Raw genomic sequence first — 21259 nt, 5'->3', positions numbered from 1 at the left:
CTTAGACCCTCACATCGTACAAGGAAAAACTTCCAGAGAAAACCCCACAGTTTAAAGGGAAAAATGGGAGAAACCTCAGGGAGAGCAACAGAGGAGGGATCCCTCTCCCAGGACGGACAGACGTGCAATAGATGCCGTGTGTAAATTGAAAAGATAATACATTTGCAACATAGGTATTCCAAATGTTTTGAAATGCATGTGTGTATAATAAGAAGATGAATCCACGAGGATATCCATCCAGGACTTATGATCCAGGACCGCAGCCACGACTCAAGATCCAGGACTCGCAATCCATGACACAGGACCGCAGGATCATCCATGACTCCGGATCCCGGCGTATATAGACACCAAAAAGAAAGAAATTTGGGGAAGCTGGGTTAATCGGAACATGAGAGTACACAGGTATAGACAGAGAGAAGGAAGAAGTAAGATGTCCCCCGACAAACTAAGCCTATATCAGCAAAACTAGGGGCTGAATCTAATCAGCCCTAACTATAAGCTTTATCAAAAAGGAAGGTCTTAAGCGCACTCTTAAAAACGGATAGGGTGTCTGCCGTCCGAACACAAACTGGAAGCTGATTCCACAAAAGTGGAGCTTGATAAGAAAAGGCTCTGGCTCCCATTGTACTTTTAGAGACTCTAGGAACAACCAACAACCCTGCATTCTTGGAACGCAATGCCCTAGTAGGACAATAGGGTATAATGAGTTCTTTAAGGTAAGATGGCGCCTGCCCATTAAGGGCTTTGTAGGCGAGAAGAAGAATTTTAAATTCTATCCTGTGTTCTATAGGGAGCCAGTGTAAGGCAGCCAGAACAGGAGTAATGTGGTCCCTTTTCCTAACTCTGGTTAGTACGCGAGCTGCAGCATTTTGAATCAGCTGAAGCGACTTGACTGACTTCTTGGTACACCCTGATAATAAGGAGTTACAATAATCCAGCCTTGAAGTAACAAATGCATGGACTAGTTTCTCTGCATCGTTTTGAGGCAAGATATGCCTGATTTTTGCAATGTTACGTAGATGGAAGTAGGCGGTCCTTGAAATGGATTTTATGTGGGTGTTAAAGGATAAATCCTGATCAAATATAACACCAAGATTCCTTACAGTCTCACTGGAGGCCAAATTAATGCCATCCATAGTTAATATATCTTTAGATAATTTGTTTCGTAGATTCTTCGGGCCAAGTACAATAACTTCAGTTTTGGTCGTGTTTCACATCAAAAAATGTAAGGTCATCCACGTTTTTAAGTCCTTGAGGCAGTCTTGAATTTTATTTAGATGATTAATTTCATCAGGCTTGATTGATAAATATAGTTGAGTATCATCCGCATAACAATGAAAGTTTACAGAATGATTCCTTATAATATTGCCTAGCGGAAGCATATATAGGGTGAACAAAATAGGTCCAAGCACTGAGCCCTGTGGCACTCCATGGCTAACTTTGGTTTGCATGGAAGATTCATCGTTGACACGTACAAACTGAGAGCGTTCAGATAGATAAGACCTAAACCAGCCTAAAGCAGTTCCCTGTATGCCAACTAAGTGCTCTAGTCTTTGCAATAGGATATCATGGTCGATAGTATCAAATGCAGCACTAAGATCGAGCAAGACAAGAATAGAGACAAGTCCCTTGTCAGAGGCTATTAGAATGTCATTTGTGACTTTAACCAGAGCTGTCTCTGTGCTGTGTTGTGTTCTAAAGCCAGACTGAAAATCTTCAAATAAATCATAGTTTCTTAAGTAATCACACAGCTGTTTTGCGACTGCTTTCTCAAGAATTTTTGAGAGGAACGGAAGATTAGAAATAGGTCTATAGTTGGCTAAAACCTCTGGATCGAGGTTGTGCTTTTTAAGAAGCGGTTTTATCACTGCTACTTTGAATGATTTTGGAACATAGCCTGATAATAAAGACATATTCATAATATTGCTTGCCTTATGTGCTGGTGATTTCTCATGCTCTCTATAGACATCCAGAGCTTTTTTCCAATTTTGAAAGCCAGTGTTTACAAAGGTGTCATTCTTCAAATGTTTCCCAAATATTCTACAGGGAAAACAAAACGCTGCATCTTTAGCCTTGGAATATTCCAGCCATGTAAAGCTTTCAAACCAGTTGGCGTTAAATGATCGATTCTTTGCACCAAAGTTGTGCTGGGGATATTTTGACAACTTAACTTGGTTTGGGCCAGACTCCTTTCCCCCAAGATCACTTGTATGTCCCTCAAGATTGTGGACACTGCTTTTTTCTCTTGCCCCCAGTCTAATGTTCTCTGCTACTGTGGCAACTGTTTTCTCAGTCTCATCTCTGGGGTGTGATCTCTCCGGCCTGTCTGTCTCTTGTTGTCCTTCCTTCTCTCTCTGCCTTTCCCCTGCCTCAACCAGCTCAATCTCTTCTGCCCTCTGACTCTCCTGTCTGGTGCAACGTACAAAAAAATCATATGCTCAATAGTTACCTCAGATAACCATTAAAAGTTCAAATAACATTCATCACATCTATAAGTAGGGACATTTACAGTAGCTAACTACATTGTCAGCTGAGTCTCACTCTCACCTGTCAGTGTCATCTCTCAGTGTCATCCCTTCCTGTGTCCCTTCAATCTCCTCCTCTCCTCCTCTGCACTCTGCTGCACTGAGTCTTGAAACAACATGAACATATTACAGTCTAATGTCTGCATTTTCATTATCTACATTTTTACATATGCAGATGTAAGGTTACTTGTGTATAACCTGTTTGCAGTTATTCCTAATTAATATTAAATTAATAGCCATATCACCTCTGCTCGTGCTCATCAACATCCCTCTCTCCTTCACCTCCTCCGACACTCTGCTGCTCCTCTTTGTCTGGACAGATATGTAACTGTTAGGCTAGTGACCAGTGGTGAACTCAACTTGTGGGTTGTTACCTAAAAGTGGTTTGGGTTGCCTTGTTACCTAGCTTACCTCTCTCATTTCTCCTTGCTGCTTTATCCCTGCTCCGAGCGAATAACTTTCTGATGTCCATTTACAAGATACTAAATACTAAAATACAGAATACTATCAAATCAATCAAATCGTGAAGTGATAAATAATGGGAAACCAACGCCGGAGCTAAAAGGTATGTTTCAAAAGACGGTTAGGATAACTCCATCGACTACTCACGTTCAAAGCCACATTTCTTTGAAAATGTTTCACCTCAATAATAGATTTCGTGATTTAAGATACTTGGGTTGATATATTTCTAAATCTGACACTGAAACTGTCAGTGCCTCACCAGCCACGAACCTCAGCGCATGTCACTGCGATTCACATCTCCATCCATTTAGCCTAGTCTATTATGTTTTATAAATTATTAAAAAGTGCTATTTATACAAATCACATAACATTTAACAGTGTAGCCTATACGATTAGCTTCCAGGCAAACTCATTAAAATATATAGCCTACTCCTGTGTGACCTTCACTTCTAAAACTAAGATTATGTTCATCGTAAAATTACGTTGCTTACCAGATTGACCGCAAGCTTTATTTCATGGTATCCTGAACTACCAAGGCAAAACACGCATCAACACTACGGGTTATCAGAAGGGACAAAAAACATTCGAATAAACAAATGAAAGCAGCGTGTGCTGAATAGGACTAGTCTTATGCTGTGCAAGAGAGGTTTACAGTAGCAAAATTGAGTTCGCATTGACGGCCACAATGCTTGTAAAAGACGCTCCGTGCAAAGGGGTTATAAAGTTACCAGACACACGGGCAGGCAAGTGCATAGAGTTACTAGTCCGATAGGAAAGTTACTAGACCCGGGCGTGCGGGCGTGTCGCCATTTCGAACCCTGAATAAATTAATAAATTAATTAAAAAATCAGTGACCCAGGCACACCGGGGCACCTCAGATCTACAGGGGGGCACGTGCCCCCGTGAAAAGGGTCTCGCTACGACCCCCACTTATTTGAAGCATGATTTCTTTTTTTAATAGTCTAATACATCTAAAATCATTGCCAGTGTTATCAGTTGCAAGTGTGTGTTTGTTGTAATAATGACGAAAACATAATAGGCAGATTTCACAGTAATTATAATAGAAACGTAGCTCAAGCATTTATGCAACTTGATTTGAAGCGTGTGTGTGTGATGGGCAGAACTGTGTGTGTACGGTGACCAGGTGTCCCGCTCTGTGCGGGACTGCACACACAGCATTTTTATTATTTGTCCTGCGTCCCACACATTGAGACTATGTCCCGCATTTGAGTGATAGTCGCGCAGAAAGGCCGGATCGGTTCGCTGACAGCCGGCACCGCCCTTTATTATTATATTGTCTAAACGGCATCATGTAAGTTGCGCTGACAGGCGACACAGAGGTCCCCAAGCCCCCGCCCCCCCCGTTGACAATTCACGAGCGCGTCCATAGTGTCTCCCGTCCACCCACCACCCCGTCCACCCAGTAAAAACATCCCCACTACACCACTGGTTGTAGTAGTAGGCCTACACCAACATGGATTAAACGTGTGTTTTTTTTTTACCACAATGTTGGGGAAATTAATGGATAAAATGCACGGATTATTATTATTATTATTATTATTCCCACTCCGATCGGGACACTAGGTCCACCGTTTCCCCGCAGCGAGGCTCCCCCCGTTGACAGTTTACGTGGGCTGGGCTGGGTGCAGTGGCGGACTGGCCATCGGGACAAATCCCGATGGGCCGGTACCGAAGTGGGCCGGTCGGATAAATCACGAGCACATCCCCCACTCCCCCCGTTGACAATTTACTAGTGGTACCGAAGTGGGCCGGTCGAGAGTCCCGGGCTGATTTTTAGTCCCAGTCAATCACTGGCTACATGACCGTATGATCGCCCATATTGACGCACCTAATTCCTAAACTTCTAACAGATACAAAATAAACCGATCCTTCAGCCTCATATGAGCTCTCAGACACGTTCAAAATTAAACTGTCATCGCTGTCTGAGCTTGCTGCTGTGTGCGCCATCGTGCGTTTACATGCAGATGCTGGGATCCTGAACGGTGCAGCTGGAGCGCTGTGCCCGCATTGACGTCACCCATAATTTGGCGGGACTTGAAGAATCCCCGAGAAGATCCAGGAAATGGTCAACATTGAAGGGCAGATTAATGGTTATCAAAGTACAAATATCCAAAATCAGTTCAGTAACGGTTTTCAAGGGGACAATATTTACTCAAATTGATGGGTTTGGATGATGGGGGAAAATCGTGTCACAGGCTCTTTAAGGAGCAGCCAAAAAAGCCGCGCCTTGAGAAGAAGCTCAAGAGGTTTGATGAGAAGCAAGGGGGTTGGGTGTCAGGGCGGAAGAAGAACCACAACATTGCTTCCATCAAGGATGAAGCCATTGTCTTGGTATGTACACTTTTTACTGTATGTTAAGGCCCGGACACACCAAGCTGACCCCAAAGAACTGACACAGACGGACCCTGACTGTTTGCCAATATATTGGGTCAGGATCAAGTTGAATGTTGTTTTTATATACATTTATTTATTAATGATGTTTGTATCTTATTAACCAATATACACTTTGATATCAACTTCAAATATAGATATTATTGCAAAGGTATTATTTAATATTCTCTTTTCTTTCAATTTTAAAAATGAAGCTCAGCGCAAGTTCAGGCAGGAAGACCTATCACTTCGTATTGCACATCATGGCAATACTCGCTCCCTTCACTAAATGATGGGGAGCGCCACTCCTCAAGCTAACCTATCTCTTCCCTCCATTCACAAGCCTAATTATCGCACCTGTTAATCCCTCTATATATGCTCTCCCCTTTTCCATCAGCTGTCTTCCAGGTGTCAACGCGCAACCCTCATCCACCCCTTCGCCTCCTGCTTCCAACTCAGGGCCAAGCTCAACCTTCTCCCTTCCAACCGGACCTAACCACTTATCACCACCACCAGTGTCTAGACCCGGGGGGGTTCATCGGAAACGGTTCTTCCCTTCCCGAATGACATCCTACCAAACCTGGGCCTAATCGCCAAACACAATTTCATTCACTTTTTATAAACTGTCATCATTATGTTTCATTTATATAATCTGACCCGATAATAAACATGTATTTCATACATCACGTCTCTCCTGATTGAACTACTCTTATCTTAACTTTCACAGCCAAGGGACACTATTTTAATTTAACTACACATTTAAATAAACAGAGCACTTCCTTCACTTCCATGTTGTGTTCCATTCTTGCTTATGTACACACTTTTAGACCTTAAAGGCAGGGTATGTAAGTTTGACAAACCGGCTCGAGATCGCTAGAATTTGAAAATACACAACCGGAGAAAATCTGCCACTTCCTTATAGAGCCCCTCCTCCAACACACACGAACGCGCACATGACCAATGAGGGCACGAGATAAGTTTGTGCACAGATGGAAGGCTGACAGGCAGGTAGGCCATTCAGTTACTTTAGCCGGGCCTGCTCAGATGATTGGTCGTGCTTTTTACAGTATTATGGTTCCACAGATGACATTTTTTTATGGATTTTTTGTCAAAGCACTTAAGATATTCATTGCTATCGGGATGTTAAGAGCATTCCATGGAATATAACAAAAAGTGTATCTCGAGCCGGTTTTTCAAACTTACCTACCCCACCTTTAATAAGACTACATAATTGTATGTTACTACTCTATATTACTCTTACGACTGCAGCCACAACATACGGGAACGTTTTACATCGTAGCACGCAATTTCAATTTCAACAGTGTCAAGCTATGCTTGGATTGTGTTACATTTTTAATTATGCAATAGTCATTCTAAGTGTTAACTGTTAATTGTTGAGTGGTCACACATTTGTATCTTATTGTACTTTAACTTTAAGATTATCAGGGTTTGAACTGGGACTCAGGATACTGATTTATTTGTATTTTGTGTTTGTCTATAAAATATGTTCTGCTTCTACTGTGTAACCCTTCCTGGTAAATACATGATTCTGCAAAAGCTTAACTCAGCATCTAGGTTTATGAATGGCATACAACTAGATGCTGTCATCAGTAATTTTATAGTTGTAGTTATATAGTTGTTGTTGATGTTTCCTTTCCATTTCTTTAAAAAGTAAATATATTATTTTGTCATTACAGCTTGAGAAACTCCATGCCATTGGCTTTAAACCAGTGCTGCTTCTTGGCAAGGAGACCAGGAAGAAGGACGTCAAATGTGAAATCCTAACCCCTCGCTGCACACTGACCGCCTATGCCCAGGATTATCTTGACAAGATAGGCACTTTTTATGAGTACCTTTGTGAAGGTGAGATGCTTGCACTATATCTTCACAGTTCACAGTATTGTGTACACAAAATGTTTGTATCAATGGAGAGCTTAACATTTCCTTATAACCAACACAGTTATATGGAATGAGTTTGGATCAACTCATTTAATAAAGTCAGTTAAGTTAACAACAACTTACAACGACTGTTTTCAATCCATCCAAATCTTGTGGGACAACAACTTGATCCAGTATTTATCCTTTGATACAGCCAGAAAGCAGTCATTCGAGCCATTTATTTGGGTTTGGCAAACTATATTTTTGTGAGACAACTAACACACATCCTTTCTACCTGTTAACTGTCACTATTTTTAGCTGCAAAGTATTACAAAAGTTGAAAGTAAATGCAAAATATTTAGGGTTATGGACAACGTTTGACTGTTTATTATTTTAGCAAACTAATACGATAAAATACAATAAATACATTTTTAAACACTGAGTATGTAGCCTAATGAGACATGGCTTACTCTGCAGAGGGGACTTGTGGACATTTAACTGTTATTTATCAGGAAATAATTAGGCAAGTTTACGTGAATTTGAAAAACCATTTTGGGGTATTGTGGTACCACTTGCGCATTCATTGTGTACAAATTGAAAGTTGTAAAGTTGTTAATGTCAAGGTAGTTAGGTTTGATGACTGAAATGTATGTTTAGGCTTGAGCCATCCCTTAAGCAATTTCCCTTTAGCAAACCGTTCCTAAACGGTTTCCTTTATCAACGCCCAAAAGGGAGAAATATTTTGAGGTTAATGGTAAGAGCACAATACATGAAGACGATCCCAGTTGACCACATATTCAGTTTGGCAGTTCTGTATTAAGGTCATGTTTCTCGGGTTGTAAACAAAAGCAGTTATCCAGTGCATCCAGAGGTCCCTTTACATTACATTTATGTTTTTATCCAAAGCGACTTGCTACTTATTTGATTGCAATTATGCAAAACACATTTGCGTCAGTCTCATAAATTCTGAACAAAATGTGTGGATGTAAATAATGTAAGGGAACATACATGCACACGTCTATATATTGTCTACCGACAAATTGACATGTCACATCACATGGAATGTAGACACAAATCGGAAGAATAATATCGCAAAAACAAAACTATAAATGGTTGACTGGATAAATACCACTATTTCTCTGCTATTAACTTTGTCTGCACACAGTCCTATGACATGACGAGTATATTTTTGACCCTGTCTGGAAACATACCTTAAGCACGCTGTATTTCTTATTTCTAGATATATGAGTTAACCTCTTTGTCTTAAGCAAGTCAAGACCAACATTTGTTTAACTTCCACAGGTTGGACACAGGACTCCACTGGCCAGGGGGTTGCGGAAGATCCTGAGGAAGAGACCAGTGTGAGAAAAAGTTTTTAGAGAGTACTTGTCCATGGACAAGTGAGTTTGGCAATTTACTTGTCCGAATACATTTTCACTTGTCCAGAATGGACACAAATTGGGGCCACTGGAATCTTCTTCTTCGCCATCGTATTTCACATTTTCCCACGGTTTTTACGACACCGCTCACGTGAGTGAGCGGTAAGATTTTACTGCATCACACATAGAGCTGGGTATCGTTTAGATTTTAACGATTCCGGTTCTGCTTTTCGATTCCAGTTATTTTCGGTTCTCGATTCCGGTTCTTTGAGAGGGTAAAAATAAGTCCCATGACAAACTGGGAGAAAAATATATTTATGAAAACATTAAGTCAAATCTGTATTCCTATTTACAAATCAGTTCATACTGTTAAATTTATTACGGTTATTGAATACAATTATATAAACATAATCTCTGCATTGTTTTGTTAGTTCTAAGTGGTGCAGTTTAAGAATGTACAATTGTCCCAGTCTCCTCTGATGTTACACTGCAACCTGCCTGTGAGACAGAGTCCAACCACACAATCTGTGTGTCCAACACATGTCCTGCAACACACATGCTGCAACCTGCCTGTGAGACAGAGTCCAACCACACATGTCCAACACATAGGCCTAATAATAATAATAATAATACATTATATTTATAGCCTATAGGCCTAGCGCTTTTCTAAAACTCAAAGACGCTTACACATGTCCTGCAATACACATGCTGCAGCTGCCCAGCTGTTCACTGTTTGTAAAAGTAAATAGATAGTATTTTAAATTTCAATAATTTCTATAACCTGCCTTATAAACAATACTGACATCCCTGTGCTCCTCCGAGTATGGGGGTCCGGGGATATGATTACAGCGCGAGGACACAGGGAGGCTGCTTCACTTCATAAAGGAAATGGCGGTCAATATTAACAACAAAGGAGCTAAAAGTCCTAATAACCTTCATTACGTGTTAGAGAAAGAACATAAGAAAGTTTGACAAAGATGAGGCTGTTAAACGGGCAGTGAATCCGCTGTGTGTAGAAAGAGAGAGAGAGAGAGAGAGACGCTGAGCTGCACCATGCAGCGATCAGCTGATCCGGAGCAGAGAGAGGGAGCTGCGGTCCGCGGGGCTCGGCTTCGCCTCCTGTCCTCACAACTCTTATCAATCCCGGGAACGGACAATTGTTATTTGTTCCTACTCGGAACCGAGTTTTGCTTCCCAACCCTGCCACTGTGCTACACTTCCCGCCCCGCCCCTGCACAGAAAGCGGCGAGATGCATTTCATTAGGAATCGACAAACAGAACCGAAACTAACATTTCTAAACGAACAATGGCGGACACGTCCAATTTGCGAATGAGTTCTGCCTTTTGTAAACTGAATCTATCAATAATATAACAATAAATCCGGGCAAAAAACGTCACTTGTCCGCCGGACAAGTCAATTGAAAGATCTACTTGTCCGATATTGTAAATAACACGTCCCGGACGGTGGGACGTGTACTTTTTCGCACACTGGAGACAGTCACGCTGAACCTCACACCCTGTGACCCATCTGAACCAGAAAACAACTGGCAGGAGGCAGGGACCACAGAGAGCCAGGTGCCAGAGACAAGCACCGTGCAGGTGGAGGTGCTGAAGACCCCCCCCCCCCCCCCATGAAGTAGTGCACCATCATAGAGGTGGGGCAGGAGGAGCAGCCGCAGCGGGATGATGTGAGACAGGCTACCACCACGCAGTGGCGAAACTACCAGGGTGGCATGGGGTGGCAGCCGCCACCCCTGAAAAGGGGTCTGCCACCCCACCTGCCACCCCAGTCAAAAAATACCAACTGATGATTTATTGGATAATTATTATTAATATTGTTTTAAGATCAAAACAAATTCAAAACAATCCAAAATCGGTGTCAAACTGCAGAATGTCAAATTTGAAAAAGAAACTTGTTGGTGCACACCCCCCCCCCTCCCCCCATCACGAATGGTTGCATCCATATCGCAGAATCTCTTTGCCTTGACGTGGAGTCAGCGCAGACACAAGCTGTCAGATGGAGTCTGTTCACAGGTGGGTAACGTCAAAGTGTAATGTGATTTCGAAACGTTTATAATTCCTCATAGATGGAAGGCGCTGTACAAAATAAACTATTATTATTATTATTAGAGATATGGTAGTAGTAACTGGTAGTTTCTGGATGAATATGCTGTGTTGTTATCGATTTCAGAATTAACTACCGAGTGATGAGGCTAGATAGCTATTATGTGGCTAACCCCTAGCTACGTTTTACCTCATGTCACGGTTAGCCACAAGATAGCTTTTGAAGCCAGTTCGGTAACTAGCTAGCTGGTGCTAGCTAACTGAATAACGTTGATAACTAGCCAGCTACTGGCAAGCCTTTGACATTTTGAACTGAAACCAAGTGATGTTGTGGCATTTCATATCATTGTAGTTCTATGAAACGTTCTTAACAAGTTTGCTATTTGGCGTTAGCTAGTATGCTAGTGGTGGCTAAGGCTAGCAGAATTTCTGTGTGTAGCATCAGAAAGGCGAACCTTAACGTTACATGTAAACTTTAATGTATGTTTAACATAAAAACTTTAATTTATGTTTGAATATGACTTGTTTCAATTATAGGAAGGCCATGTCGTCAACCACAAAGAGGAAGGGTGACATCAGGAGCTTCATCCTCACAAAGAAGCAGGTTAGTGATGTGAGGGAGCATGAGGGTCCAAGTGCAGACAGCCTCTGCCACTCGAAGCTTGAGGCTAGAGCGGGAAGGTTAGTTAGCTAGTTCAGCTGGTCCTCGTGGTATTGTAGCCCAGTGCTATATTTTCCTTTTATTTTCTTTATGTTACAAAAAAGCTGGCTAACTATTAAGGTGGCATAGCAGAGGTTGCTTATTTAAAGGAGTAAAGCATTTCGGTAATGCAAAATATGCATTAGGTAGGTAATTTCATTGATGCAGAGAGAAACCTTTTATTTGAAATATTTTTATTTGACTGTAATTTCATTTAATATTTACATAGTAAACACTTTCTACTTTTATATAAAAGGGGGATATTTGTGATTTCATTGCATTTACTATAAGAGTAATGAAAGGTATTTTAAATTTGCTTAATTTAGGTTAAAATAAGGGATACACTACTACACTACAAAACTTAACATAAAATCGTATAGATTACCACATAGTTTGTGTGGTCAGTTAAAAGAACTTAGGAAGTGTCCCAGTTAACAATTTAGTTAATTACATTGCTACAGTATTTCTATTTTCAGGATTTCCACTTTTTGTCACAGCCCAGTAAATGTGATCTTATATTTCAATATACCACCACAAGTAGTGATATTTTAAACGAAGCTACAGTGCAGTAACATTAGGGCTAATGTATTATGTTAATGGCCTACTTTTTGTGTAAAATAGGCTACAGATCAGAAAAGAGCAGGAGAGAGCGAGCCCGAGGCAGAATCTGCCAATGCAGAGAGCCAGTTCATTGAGATGGAGGTGGAAAAGATCTGCGTAGCTGGTCAGTATGTTTTTGTTGTTGTGTTATGGTCCAGTTGTGTTCACTCCTTACGTTTGAGAAACTCCACTGCCGTTGGTGTGTGAATGGGTAAATGAGAAGCCATTGTAAAGTGATTTGGGTACTGTTAAATGCAAATAAAGTGCTATAAGTGTGACATTGACCATCAGGGTTATTATTATTATTATTATTATTATTATTATTATTGCTACCTATAGTATCTTATTTTATTTTATTTTTCTCCTACACAACAAAAAAATACCCCAACAGAGACCTTGGAGTGCCTTAATCCAGAGCCAGAGCCTGAGCCAGAGCCAGAAAGTGTCAATGATGACTGTGCAGAGAGACAGTCTGAGACAGAAGTGGAAGATTGTGCAGCTACAGCTGGTCCTCATGGTATGTTTTTTGGTGGGTGGGGGGTTCCATTCAAGTGTTAGCTCCTTACGTTTGAAAAAAAGCTACCACAATTGGTGTGAATGTGTGTGAGAATAGCTTAATGAGAGGCCATTGTAAAGTGTGTTGGGTACCGTTAGTTGCAAATGAAGTCCCATATGTGCAGTCCATTTACCATTTGGATCAAATACATATATCAGCACAGAATTAGTGACATTTTATCAAAGCCACAGTACAGTAAATGCCATGTATGATTTGAATCAATGTAGATCAATCAATGTATCAATGAATCAATGTAGTTAATCAATGTATCAATGAATCAATGTAGTTAAATACATCTTGGGGCTTATCAGGGTAGTTATTATAGAGTAACTTTCCCTCCTTATTTGATCTTTTTCCAGACATTTCCAAACACAGAGGGGATGGGCCGACACAACCATCGCTGGAGAGCTTTCCCAAGACGATGCAAGGTTGTGCAAGGAGAAGTTTCCATGCTGACTGGTACAAAATGCATAACTGGGTGGAATACTCACAGTCAAAAGACGCAGCATATTGCTTTGCTTGTAGACACTTTTCTTTACCTAATGCCTCTAGGACTGTGTTTACCTCTATGAATGGTTATTCTAACTGGAAGAAAGCTACATTTAAGGACAGTGGATTTTGTTCACATGCTAAATCAGAGAGCCATGTTAATGCTATGTTTGCATGGACAGAGAATAAGAAAATGCTAGACAGAAACTCATCAATGTTAGGAATGATGGAAGAGGAGTCAAGTAAAAAAGTAATCGAAAACCAGAAATATATAAGCACACTTGGTGAAGTCCTGTTGTTAACTGCCACTCAAAACATTTCCCAGCGTGGTCACCGGGAATCATCCGAGGCGGACAATAGAGGAAATTTCCTAGAATTGTTGGATCTCCTGAGCAAGCATGATCCGTTTTTAAAAAAACGAATGGAAAATCAAGCAAAAAATGCAAAATACACAAGTAGCCTGATACAAAATGAAATACTGCAGTGTTTAGCAGATATGGTTAAAGAGGAGATGATCAAAGAGGTTAAAGAGAGTGCACAATTTTCTGTTCTTGTTGATGAAACAAAAGATGTAAAGAAAATGGAGCAGATGTCTTTTGTTCTTCGGTACTATTATAATGGTGTAGTTCAGGAGAGTTTTCTAGAGTTTCAAGAGGCAGATAAACTGGATGCTGCCAGTTTAACAGAGAAGATCATTGGCTGTTTAGAGAAGTATGGGCTGGAATATAAAAAAAACCTAGTTGGGCAAGGCTATGATGGTGCTTCAACTATGAGTGGGAAGCATGCTGGTGTCCAAGCCAGAATAAGAGAAGTAGCCAAGCATGCATTCTACGTTCATTGCAGTGCCCACTGCTTAAACCTAGTGATGGTAGACAGTGTGAAATCTGTTCCTGATGCAAGAAATTTCTTTTCATTGTTAGAGTGACTGTATATTTTTATGTCAGGATCTTATGTCCATCCTAAATGGTTGGATGTGCAGAGAGAGATGTATGATGGTCAAGTAAGGGAACTCTCACGTCTCAGCGAGACTCGATGGGCCAGCAGACATACAGCTTGTCGCAATGTCATGGATAGGTTGCCTGCTGTAATGCAAGTACTGGAAGATATTTCAGAGGAGGACAATCCGGACAGAGCGGTTGAAGCAAGAGGTCTACTAGTTCAGATCGATCTAAATTTGATTGGATGTCTTGTACTATTTAGAAAGGTACTAAAGGACACACACTTTTTGTCAGAGATGCTTCAGTCAACACAGATTGACCTTACTAAAGCTGTAGAGTTAATTGCGACCCTCAGACAGACTCTGGAAGACTATCGCAGTGAGACATACTTTGATGAGCTGTGGAATGAGGTACTAGCCACCTGTGAAAAGTCTGACATTTCAACGACTCACACCCTTAAAAGGGCAAGGCAAATAACACAAAGACTTCAAGGTAGTGTTATCATGTCAACATTAGGACAACACACAGAATCGGACAGTAAGAGGTCTTTTATCACCAAGGTATTTTATCCCATCATTGATTGTATGGTTGGTGAAATGAGAAGACGATTCTCTAGCGTAAACTGTGACATCATGCAGGGTGTCCAGGCCCTAAATCCATCCAGCAGCAGCTTTTTAAATGAGGAGGCAGTTTTTCTATTAGCAAATGCATATGGGTCAAATGTAGAGGATCTGAAACATGAACTGCACCAGACTAGAAGGTTGTTAGATCGACAAGCAACACATGGAAAAAGTCCGTCCAGTTTAATAGAATTTGTTAATTTTTTGGAACCATACAAGGAGGTATTCTTTGAGATGTTCAGGTTATGTAAAATAGCTGTGGTATTGCCTGTTACCAGTGCAGCATGTGAGAGGAGTTTTTCAGCTCTTAAACTGATCAAGAATCACCTGCGTTTCAATTTCAATTGAGCAATTCTCAGTATTGAGTCTAAACGTGCGAAAGATTTAAATTTGGATGAGTTTGTGAAGAGATTTGCTGCACAGCATAGCAATCGTCGCATACAGCTTCTGTAGCAATCAGATGATATATGTAACGGAGTCAAAAAACATTCTAATCTGCTTTGTATTTTTTTGGTTGCATTTACAATGTGAAATTTCATCAATAACTGATAATGTAAATACTTGTATATATTTTGTGACTTTAACACACACAGAAATTGTTCTCACAAACCTGTCTAACCTATTCTGTACACATGCACTCACAAAACACTTTGGCAGGCAGGCCTTTGAGGGAGGGCTTTGCTTCTAGGATAATGCTGGAATTTTGTAAAGTGCTGGGAAGTCCTCAAATTTCTAAATCATTCCTATGGCTTGATTTTGCTTTCAAAGTGCCTCAGATTGATTAGATTGAATTAACAATGTTCAACATTTTTGACCCGGGGGATATGCCCCGGATACCCCCCCAGAAGGCTTGCTTGGGATGAGCAACATTTCTGCTGCTACAATAATCCCAAGGGAAACACTGTTTTAATGTACTAAAAAGTGGAATGCTCATGTATGTAGACCAAATATTGAATTTATCACACTTGGGTGTTGAAAAAACTGTTGTATATGGGTGCATATAAAGTACAAAGTAAGGTGGGCTTCCTAAAAAAATTGCCACCCTACAATATATGCCTGCCACCCCTCTGCCACCCCATGTATAAATCTCTAGAATCGCCACTGCCACCACGGAGGGGCCAGGTAATAAAATAGATAGATAGAATCGGAGGGATGAAACCCTCTTTAATGGTCACACATGCAGAGCACACAGCACACACAGTGACATTTGTTCTCTGAGATTTGCAGCTTTTATATTTATAAAAGTCAAGAGTGTTTTCCGATATTTTCCTAAAAAATTATTGTAGGTAACTTGTTGGCAAGTCATGCTTCTACAATATCTCAAAACACCTAATTGCACTTCTTGCATTTTTGGGAATAATGATTGTTCCAATCGGTAAATAATAATAACAACAACAACAATAGCTTAATCTAAATAACAATTTCACCTACAACTTCATAAATATGAAAGGAAAATGGGATACTTGGGTATGTGTATATCCTTAGGTACTCGGATATAAATAAATATTAAACATTTAGAAAAATACAGTCTTTCATTCCTGAACAGACATGTGGTTACTATATGGTTATACCTTTTTCACACAAAAATGCAAAGCAACAGCAGGCTTACTTAACATTTGATAAATCACAAAATAAAACTCCTATGTGATTTGGTTTACACACAGAAAGGGTCTTACATTGTAGCGTTGGGCAGTAGGTCGATTACATCAAAATGATTTGGCTCATGTCCATATATTGTACGAGAGGTTGATATCATTAATATTGTGGTCTACCTAAAGCAATCCCTGACCATAGGGGTAAACTTCGAAGCAACTCATGCAACAATGTCATGCAGCATATTTAAACTTTATACTCAAGAACTGCATTTAGATACGACACTGTCCCATAATGAACATACGGGGAATAAACTTAGGTTTTTGAATCAAAGTTAAATTCATTTAACGTTACAGCACAACATGTTAATATTTATCAAACTATTCCTTACACATAAAGTATGGAGTCAATTATATAGGCAAGAAAACAAAACACCTAGACTTCATAAATCAACCTCAATTAAATCGCAATAACAAAAAAATATCTGTACCTAACACCTATTGCATTATGTGATGCTGCATTTGTGGGATGTATTTTGAAACTTGAGTTTAAGCTTAACTTGGTGTACTGTATGTATATAGTAATATTTCTTCTTCAACCCACAGCTGTCAGGACAGGGTCCGTGAGGGACACAGTACTTGGTCCTAGACGCAAAAAGAAAAAGTCAGGTATATTAACAGTATTAAGTATTTTGACTGATTATAAACATTTGCATGAGTCGAACTGATTGGTATTCTAATAAATCTATCGACATGTACTTTAGCAAAGTGCATGTAAACACAGTGATTGATGCTTCTTCAGTGAGTTAACAATGCTATATTGTGACTAATAACTATAACTGATACATTATCCAAAAATCCAAAGGGCTTTAATTGTCTAATTAGACTCAAATACATACAGTCATAGTTGATAAGGTGGTGATGAGAATGCTAGGCAGTAAAGGAAGCAGCAGTGCAGCATTTTCTTTGGTCATCTCAGGCTCAGCAGTGGTATGGCCATTCAAACAAGCATCCCATGTTAGGACTGAGAGCAGCTTGGTTCCATTTCAATGATGTATACAGTAACTTTTGACCAGTGATAACAGTGTGGTCACTTTTCATTGTGCAAGTCTGGTTGCTACTTAAGTGTTCATAGTTGTATTGATTTTATTTCTAATATGACTAATACTGTATGTGGAACCTGCTTTGATGTTCACAGATTGCTCCTACCACACTCACCTAGAAACTTTCCCCATCAGGAGTGTAATAAAAGAAAGAATGAGAAAGGTTAGACGGGAATAAAAGTAATGCATAGGGTGTGCTTTATGATTTACAAACTTCCAACACAATTGACCTTTCGCAAAGCCACGCCCCCCCTTGGTTACTGTTGCTAGTCCGACAAGCTGAGAGCCAGATGCGTTAAACAAAGCCATAATGGAGGGTCTCCATAACGTCGGAGTCGCCTTAACAGACTCATTTTGGAGCAATAACGCAGCAATATCCTCCAGGTCCCGACAAAAGGGGCAACAATACGCTATGGGGGGTTATATCCACAGTATAAACATTAGAAAAGAGGGAGGCACAACATCAATAGAGGCACTTGCATACAGGTCGCAGTGCAAGAGTGAAAAACCACATGAGCTGTATGTCAAATTCGACGGAATTATTATTATTATTTTGGAGTAAAACAATACAATCACAAGAGGCATTAAATGTTGTAGTTTGTCTAAAGTTAACTACCGTTTCCTTGGTGGCTTTCTGCATCCACCTTGTTGTTCCTTTGTGGGGGTCGGGGTGCCCACTTGTGCAGCAGGATTAGGGAAGTCGGCAGTAGGCTTTCCATTAACAAAATGCTACAAAGATTAAAGCAAAATATAAATGAATGATTGCCTGTTGGCTTTCTTGTTTGTACTTTGACCACAGGTAGACTAATAACGGAGCTCAGCTGTTCAGACATTATTATGCATCAAGTTATATACATGGTCAAAACGACCTAGAAGCACACAGCTTACAGCTGTAGTCGTGTGACTTTAGCTAACGTTAGTTAGTGAAATTAGTTGATTAAATTAGTTAGTTAATTTGTGAATGTAATCTTTGCTAGCTAGCTCGCTACGTTAGCACGTATTTACCTTGGAGCAAACGTATTTGTGTTTGTTGATATTCGCCATATTCAGCTGGGCATTGGGCCTGCCGCATTTCTTTATCCACTGGCGGCATCTCTCCTCTCGGGTTTTGGGTTTTGGGTTTTGGGTTTAGGAAACGGGTAAAATATCACCCCCTCCCCCTCTCCCTCTCTCCCTCCCTCTCTCCCTCCCCCTCTCCCTCTCCCTCTAAGCTTATGGGATATCTGCTATCCGATTTGCAAAGACCATAAGCACAACGCTTCACCATTTTCGCAATTAATTTGAACGCTAAGCTTGTCGGACTTCCACAGGGAGCCGCGCACGTGATCAAATATGATTGGACAACGGGCATTTAGGGGCGTGGCTTTGCGAAAGGTCAATTGTTTGCTAAATAGCTAATATGCGTTTGGTCTTTCCGAAATTTGAGATTTGTTTTCTTCTCTTGATAGGGAAAAGCAGAAATGTTGGTGGAGTGGGAGCCCTGTCCAGTATGGTATATATCTTCCAGTTACTTGGCTTCATGTCATCTGATGTAGTCCCATGTTGGAGAACAAACACATGATATTTAACAAATGCAAAACATCCAAATCTACCACCAGTCCTCTTATATATTTCACTGCTGTTATTCTGAAGCAGCTGAAGTAGTGTAGGAACAAATGATTGTTTAACTTCATTGTTGTTAATGTTTGTGTTTTTGTTTGTTTTTATTGTTTGTTAGAACATTTGTTTTCATTTCTATGTTCACTTTTTCTAAATGGTAAATGAAACATTTACTTATATAAATTGAGTTATAAGATGTTTGCTTCACACATTGTTTATGCTTTTCGGAAAGACGAAACCAGTAACTATAACTAACATTATTCCATTCTGTTTTCAGTGGCAAGGAGTGGGCTCATTCCTGGCAGCCGAAGAATTCTCCGGGATAATGCATACAAATAAAATCTGTTATTTGAACACCAGTTTTGTTTTTGCACGTTTGTTCTCTTGTTTATATGCTCCATTTGAGTCATATTTAATATGTTTCTATTAGAAAAAAAGATGAAAAACTCCACCAAAATGCATTTGACTTTTTAGGAAATTACAGTTGAAATACTACATGATTTAATTGTCAGTGATAGGAACACCATAACCTATTTTAAGCATATTCATGTGTGAAATATGGTACTTTGCCATCCACTGCCTTATCTAAGTTGTTTAACTTCCGAAGTATAACGCTTTGGAGGTAGGCTTGCATATAAAGCGTCTTTGGGTTTCAGAAAAGCGCTCTAAAAATAAAATGTATTATTATTATATCATTTAATTATAAGCCTAATTAAAATGATCCTGATCTGGATCACTGTTTTTGCTACTACATTTGAAAGCTTTTGGGGACAAATGCTTGAGATATTAAAATGGTCGTGATTACTTTGAATTTTCTTTTTCACTTATTGAAAACCACAACTCGAGTATCAGGATGGTCTTTATCTGGAAAGTTATCCACATCTCATCACCACGTTGTCACGGCGACCCTTTGTCACGTCACAGATACGGTACCCGAACTCAGATCGCCACCCAAACGATACTGCCGTTGCTAAGGAGGCAAAAGTGCAAATTTGTATTTTATATTTTTTTAAACACAGGGTTTGGTTTCGGATCGCGTCCGATTAACGGATTTCTGAAAGGGAATGGAGCCTATATGGCCGTCAACGCAAGACAAGTCGAACGAGTCCACGCACACACGCCGGAAGAACTACAAATATGTCAGCTCTGTGTACTTCGTAACGATTGATGGGCGCGTATCTAATGGGAATTGTAGTTTGTAGCACTGCTCTCATATCATTTCAATGTATGTTTTGAGCTGAGATGCCAACTCAACATACAATGTTGATGAAATGAATGAAATTTGGTGATGATTCATGATTTTTGTGTTAATGTAATAGCAGTTAAAACAGGACCGGTCAAATTTGACACGAACACCAAAGTAAGGGGGGGAAACGAATACAATAGGAGGGTTTTAATGTAACCATTGCTGATGACATTGATGATATTTTAAATCAAAAAACATATTTCCTAAAATGTGGAAGCTCTGGATGTCATACAAATGAATAGTTGATATTTTTTTAGGGCCACAACTTTGGCACTAGAGCACCTAGTGTTATCAAACGCATTTCAATGGTGAAACTATCCAAACATATTGCATATGACAACATTTTCCACTACGATGAAAGGCGTGTAAGCCAAAAAAACCTTATTCTGGTTCCATCATGGGTAACCCCACCCATCCTCTCCACCTGCAGCTGGACAGACAGATACCCCCCCCCCCACCTGGACAGACAGGAGCTCCTTCTCCAACAGACTGCTGCAGCTCCGCTGTCACAGGAACCGATACAGGAAAACATTCCTGCCCACTGCAATAACTCTGTACACAACACGTTCTCACTCCCAACCAGTCACATGTTGACGGACGGTCAACTCCTTGCAGTATCAATACTAATTCGGCTGACTTTTATATTTGACCCAATCGGTATATTGGTATATTTACACCATAACGGTGCAAAGCTGATCGAAAGGGACACCTAGTGGTTAAAGCACGTTATTGAAATTTATTATTTTTATTATTAGATATTAATAGGAGACACAGACAGACAAACTAATCAGGCTTTATTTAAACATTAAAGAATACTTTAGGTTAAGGTCTTATTTTGAATAAGAAAAAAGCTTTGGGCGTATAAATATTAAGCCTGACAAAGTACTAATATATTGCTTTCCTGCAATGTTAACTACTGTATGTTTAAGCACTTATTTTAACTGATATTATACATATGTATTATACTCTTATAAGATGTATGTAGATAGTAAAAGAAATGTGCAGAATATGATAGGTATATGGAGGTATACACACATATTGATAGATGTCTTGTCATGCACTGTTGAGGAACCTGCGAACCAAGTTGTTCATCTCCGACCTTGTCAGGTATTGAACA

At 40.1% G+C, this 21259-nt stretch overlaps 1 protein-coding gene and 2 long non-coding RNA genes across 4 annotated transcripts; all 3 read left to right on the top strand.

Annotated features, from left to right (window-relative positions):
• The first annotated feature begins 5218 nt into the window (after nucleotides 1-5218).
• On the top strand, nucleotides 5219-8613 carry LOC307015035. The gene is made up of 3 exons (XR_013801387.1): nucleotides 5219-5339; nucleotides 7076-7241; nucleotides 8559-8613. It is a non-coding gene; the product is annotated as an uncharacterized lncRNA (long non-coding RNA).
• A 1818-nt stretch (nucleotides 8614-10431) lies between these two features.
• On the top strand, nucleotides 10432-14927 carry LOC307015034 (zinc finger MYM-type protein 1-like). Of its 2 annotated transcripts, XM_079643380.1 has the most exons (5): nucleotides 10432-10669; nucleotides 11237-11303; nucleotides 12021-12123; nucleotides 12391-12516; nucleotides 12915-14927. In XM_079643380.1, the coding sequence occupies exons 1-5, from the start codon at nucleotides 10653-10655 to the stop codon at nucleotides 13967-13969; spliced, it is 1368 nt and encodes a 455-aa protein (XP_079499506.1). In that variant the 5' UTR covers nucleotides 10432-10652; the 3' UTR covers nucleotides 13970-14927. The 2 variants fall into 2 exon arrangements, with proteins under 2 accessions (XP_079499506.1, XP_079499505.1); XM_079643379.1 differs by lacking the exon at nucleotides 10432-10669 and having other exon boundaries at nucleotides 10957-11303.
• A 1137-nt stretch (nucleotides 14928-16064) lies between these two features.
• LOC307015036 lies at nucleotides 16065-19255 on the top strand. The gene is made up of 3 exons (XR_013801388.1): nucleotides 16065-17460; nucleotides 18746-18789; nucleotides 19174-19255. It is a non-coding gene; the product is annotated as an uncharacterized lncRNA (long non-coding RNA).
• Nucleotides 19256-21259: the final 2004 nt, after the last annotated feature.

This window comes from Notothenia rossii (genome assembly GCF_949606895.1).
Source record: "Notothenia rossii genome assembly, chromosome: 8".
NCBI classification, from domain to species: domain Eukaryota; kingdom Metazoa; phylum Chordata; class Actinopteri; order Perciformes; family Nototheniidae; genus Notothenia; species Notothenia rossii.
The sequence above is the reverse complement of the archived record's forward strand: the minus strand, read 5'-3'. Positions and strand labels throughout refer to the sequence as shown.

Coding starts and splice junctions, on each gene's coding strand:
- LOC307015034 (XM_079643379.1), top strand. CDS start 11,217: ATGACTTGTTTCAATTATAGGAAGGCCATGTCGTCAACCACAAAGAGG. Junction 12,124..12,390: donor GGAAAAGATCTGCGTAGCTG/GTCAGTATGTTT, acceptor ATACCCCAACAG/AGACCTTGGAGTGCCTTAAT. Junction 12,517..12,914: donor AGCTACAGCTGGTCCTCATG/GTATGTTTTTTG, acceptor ATCTTTTTCCAG/ACATTTCCAAACACAGAGGG.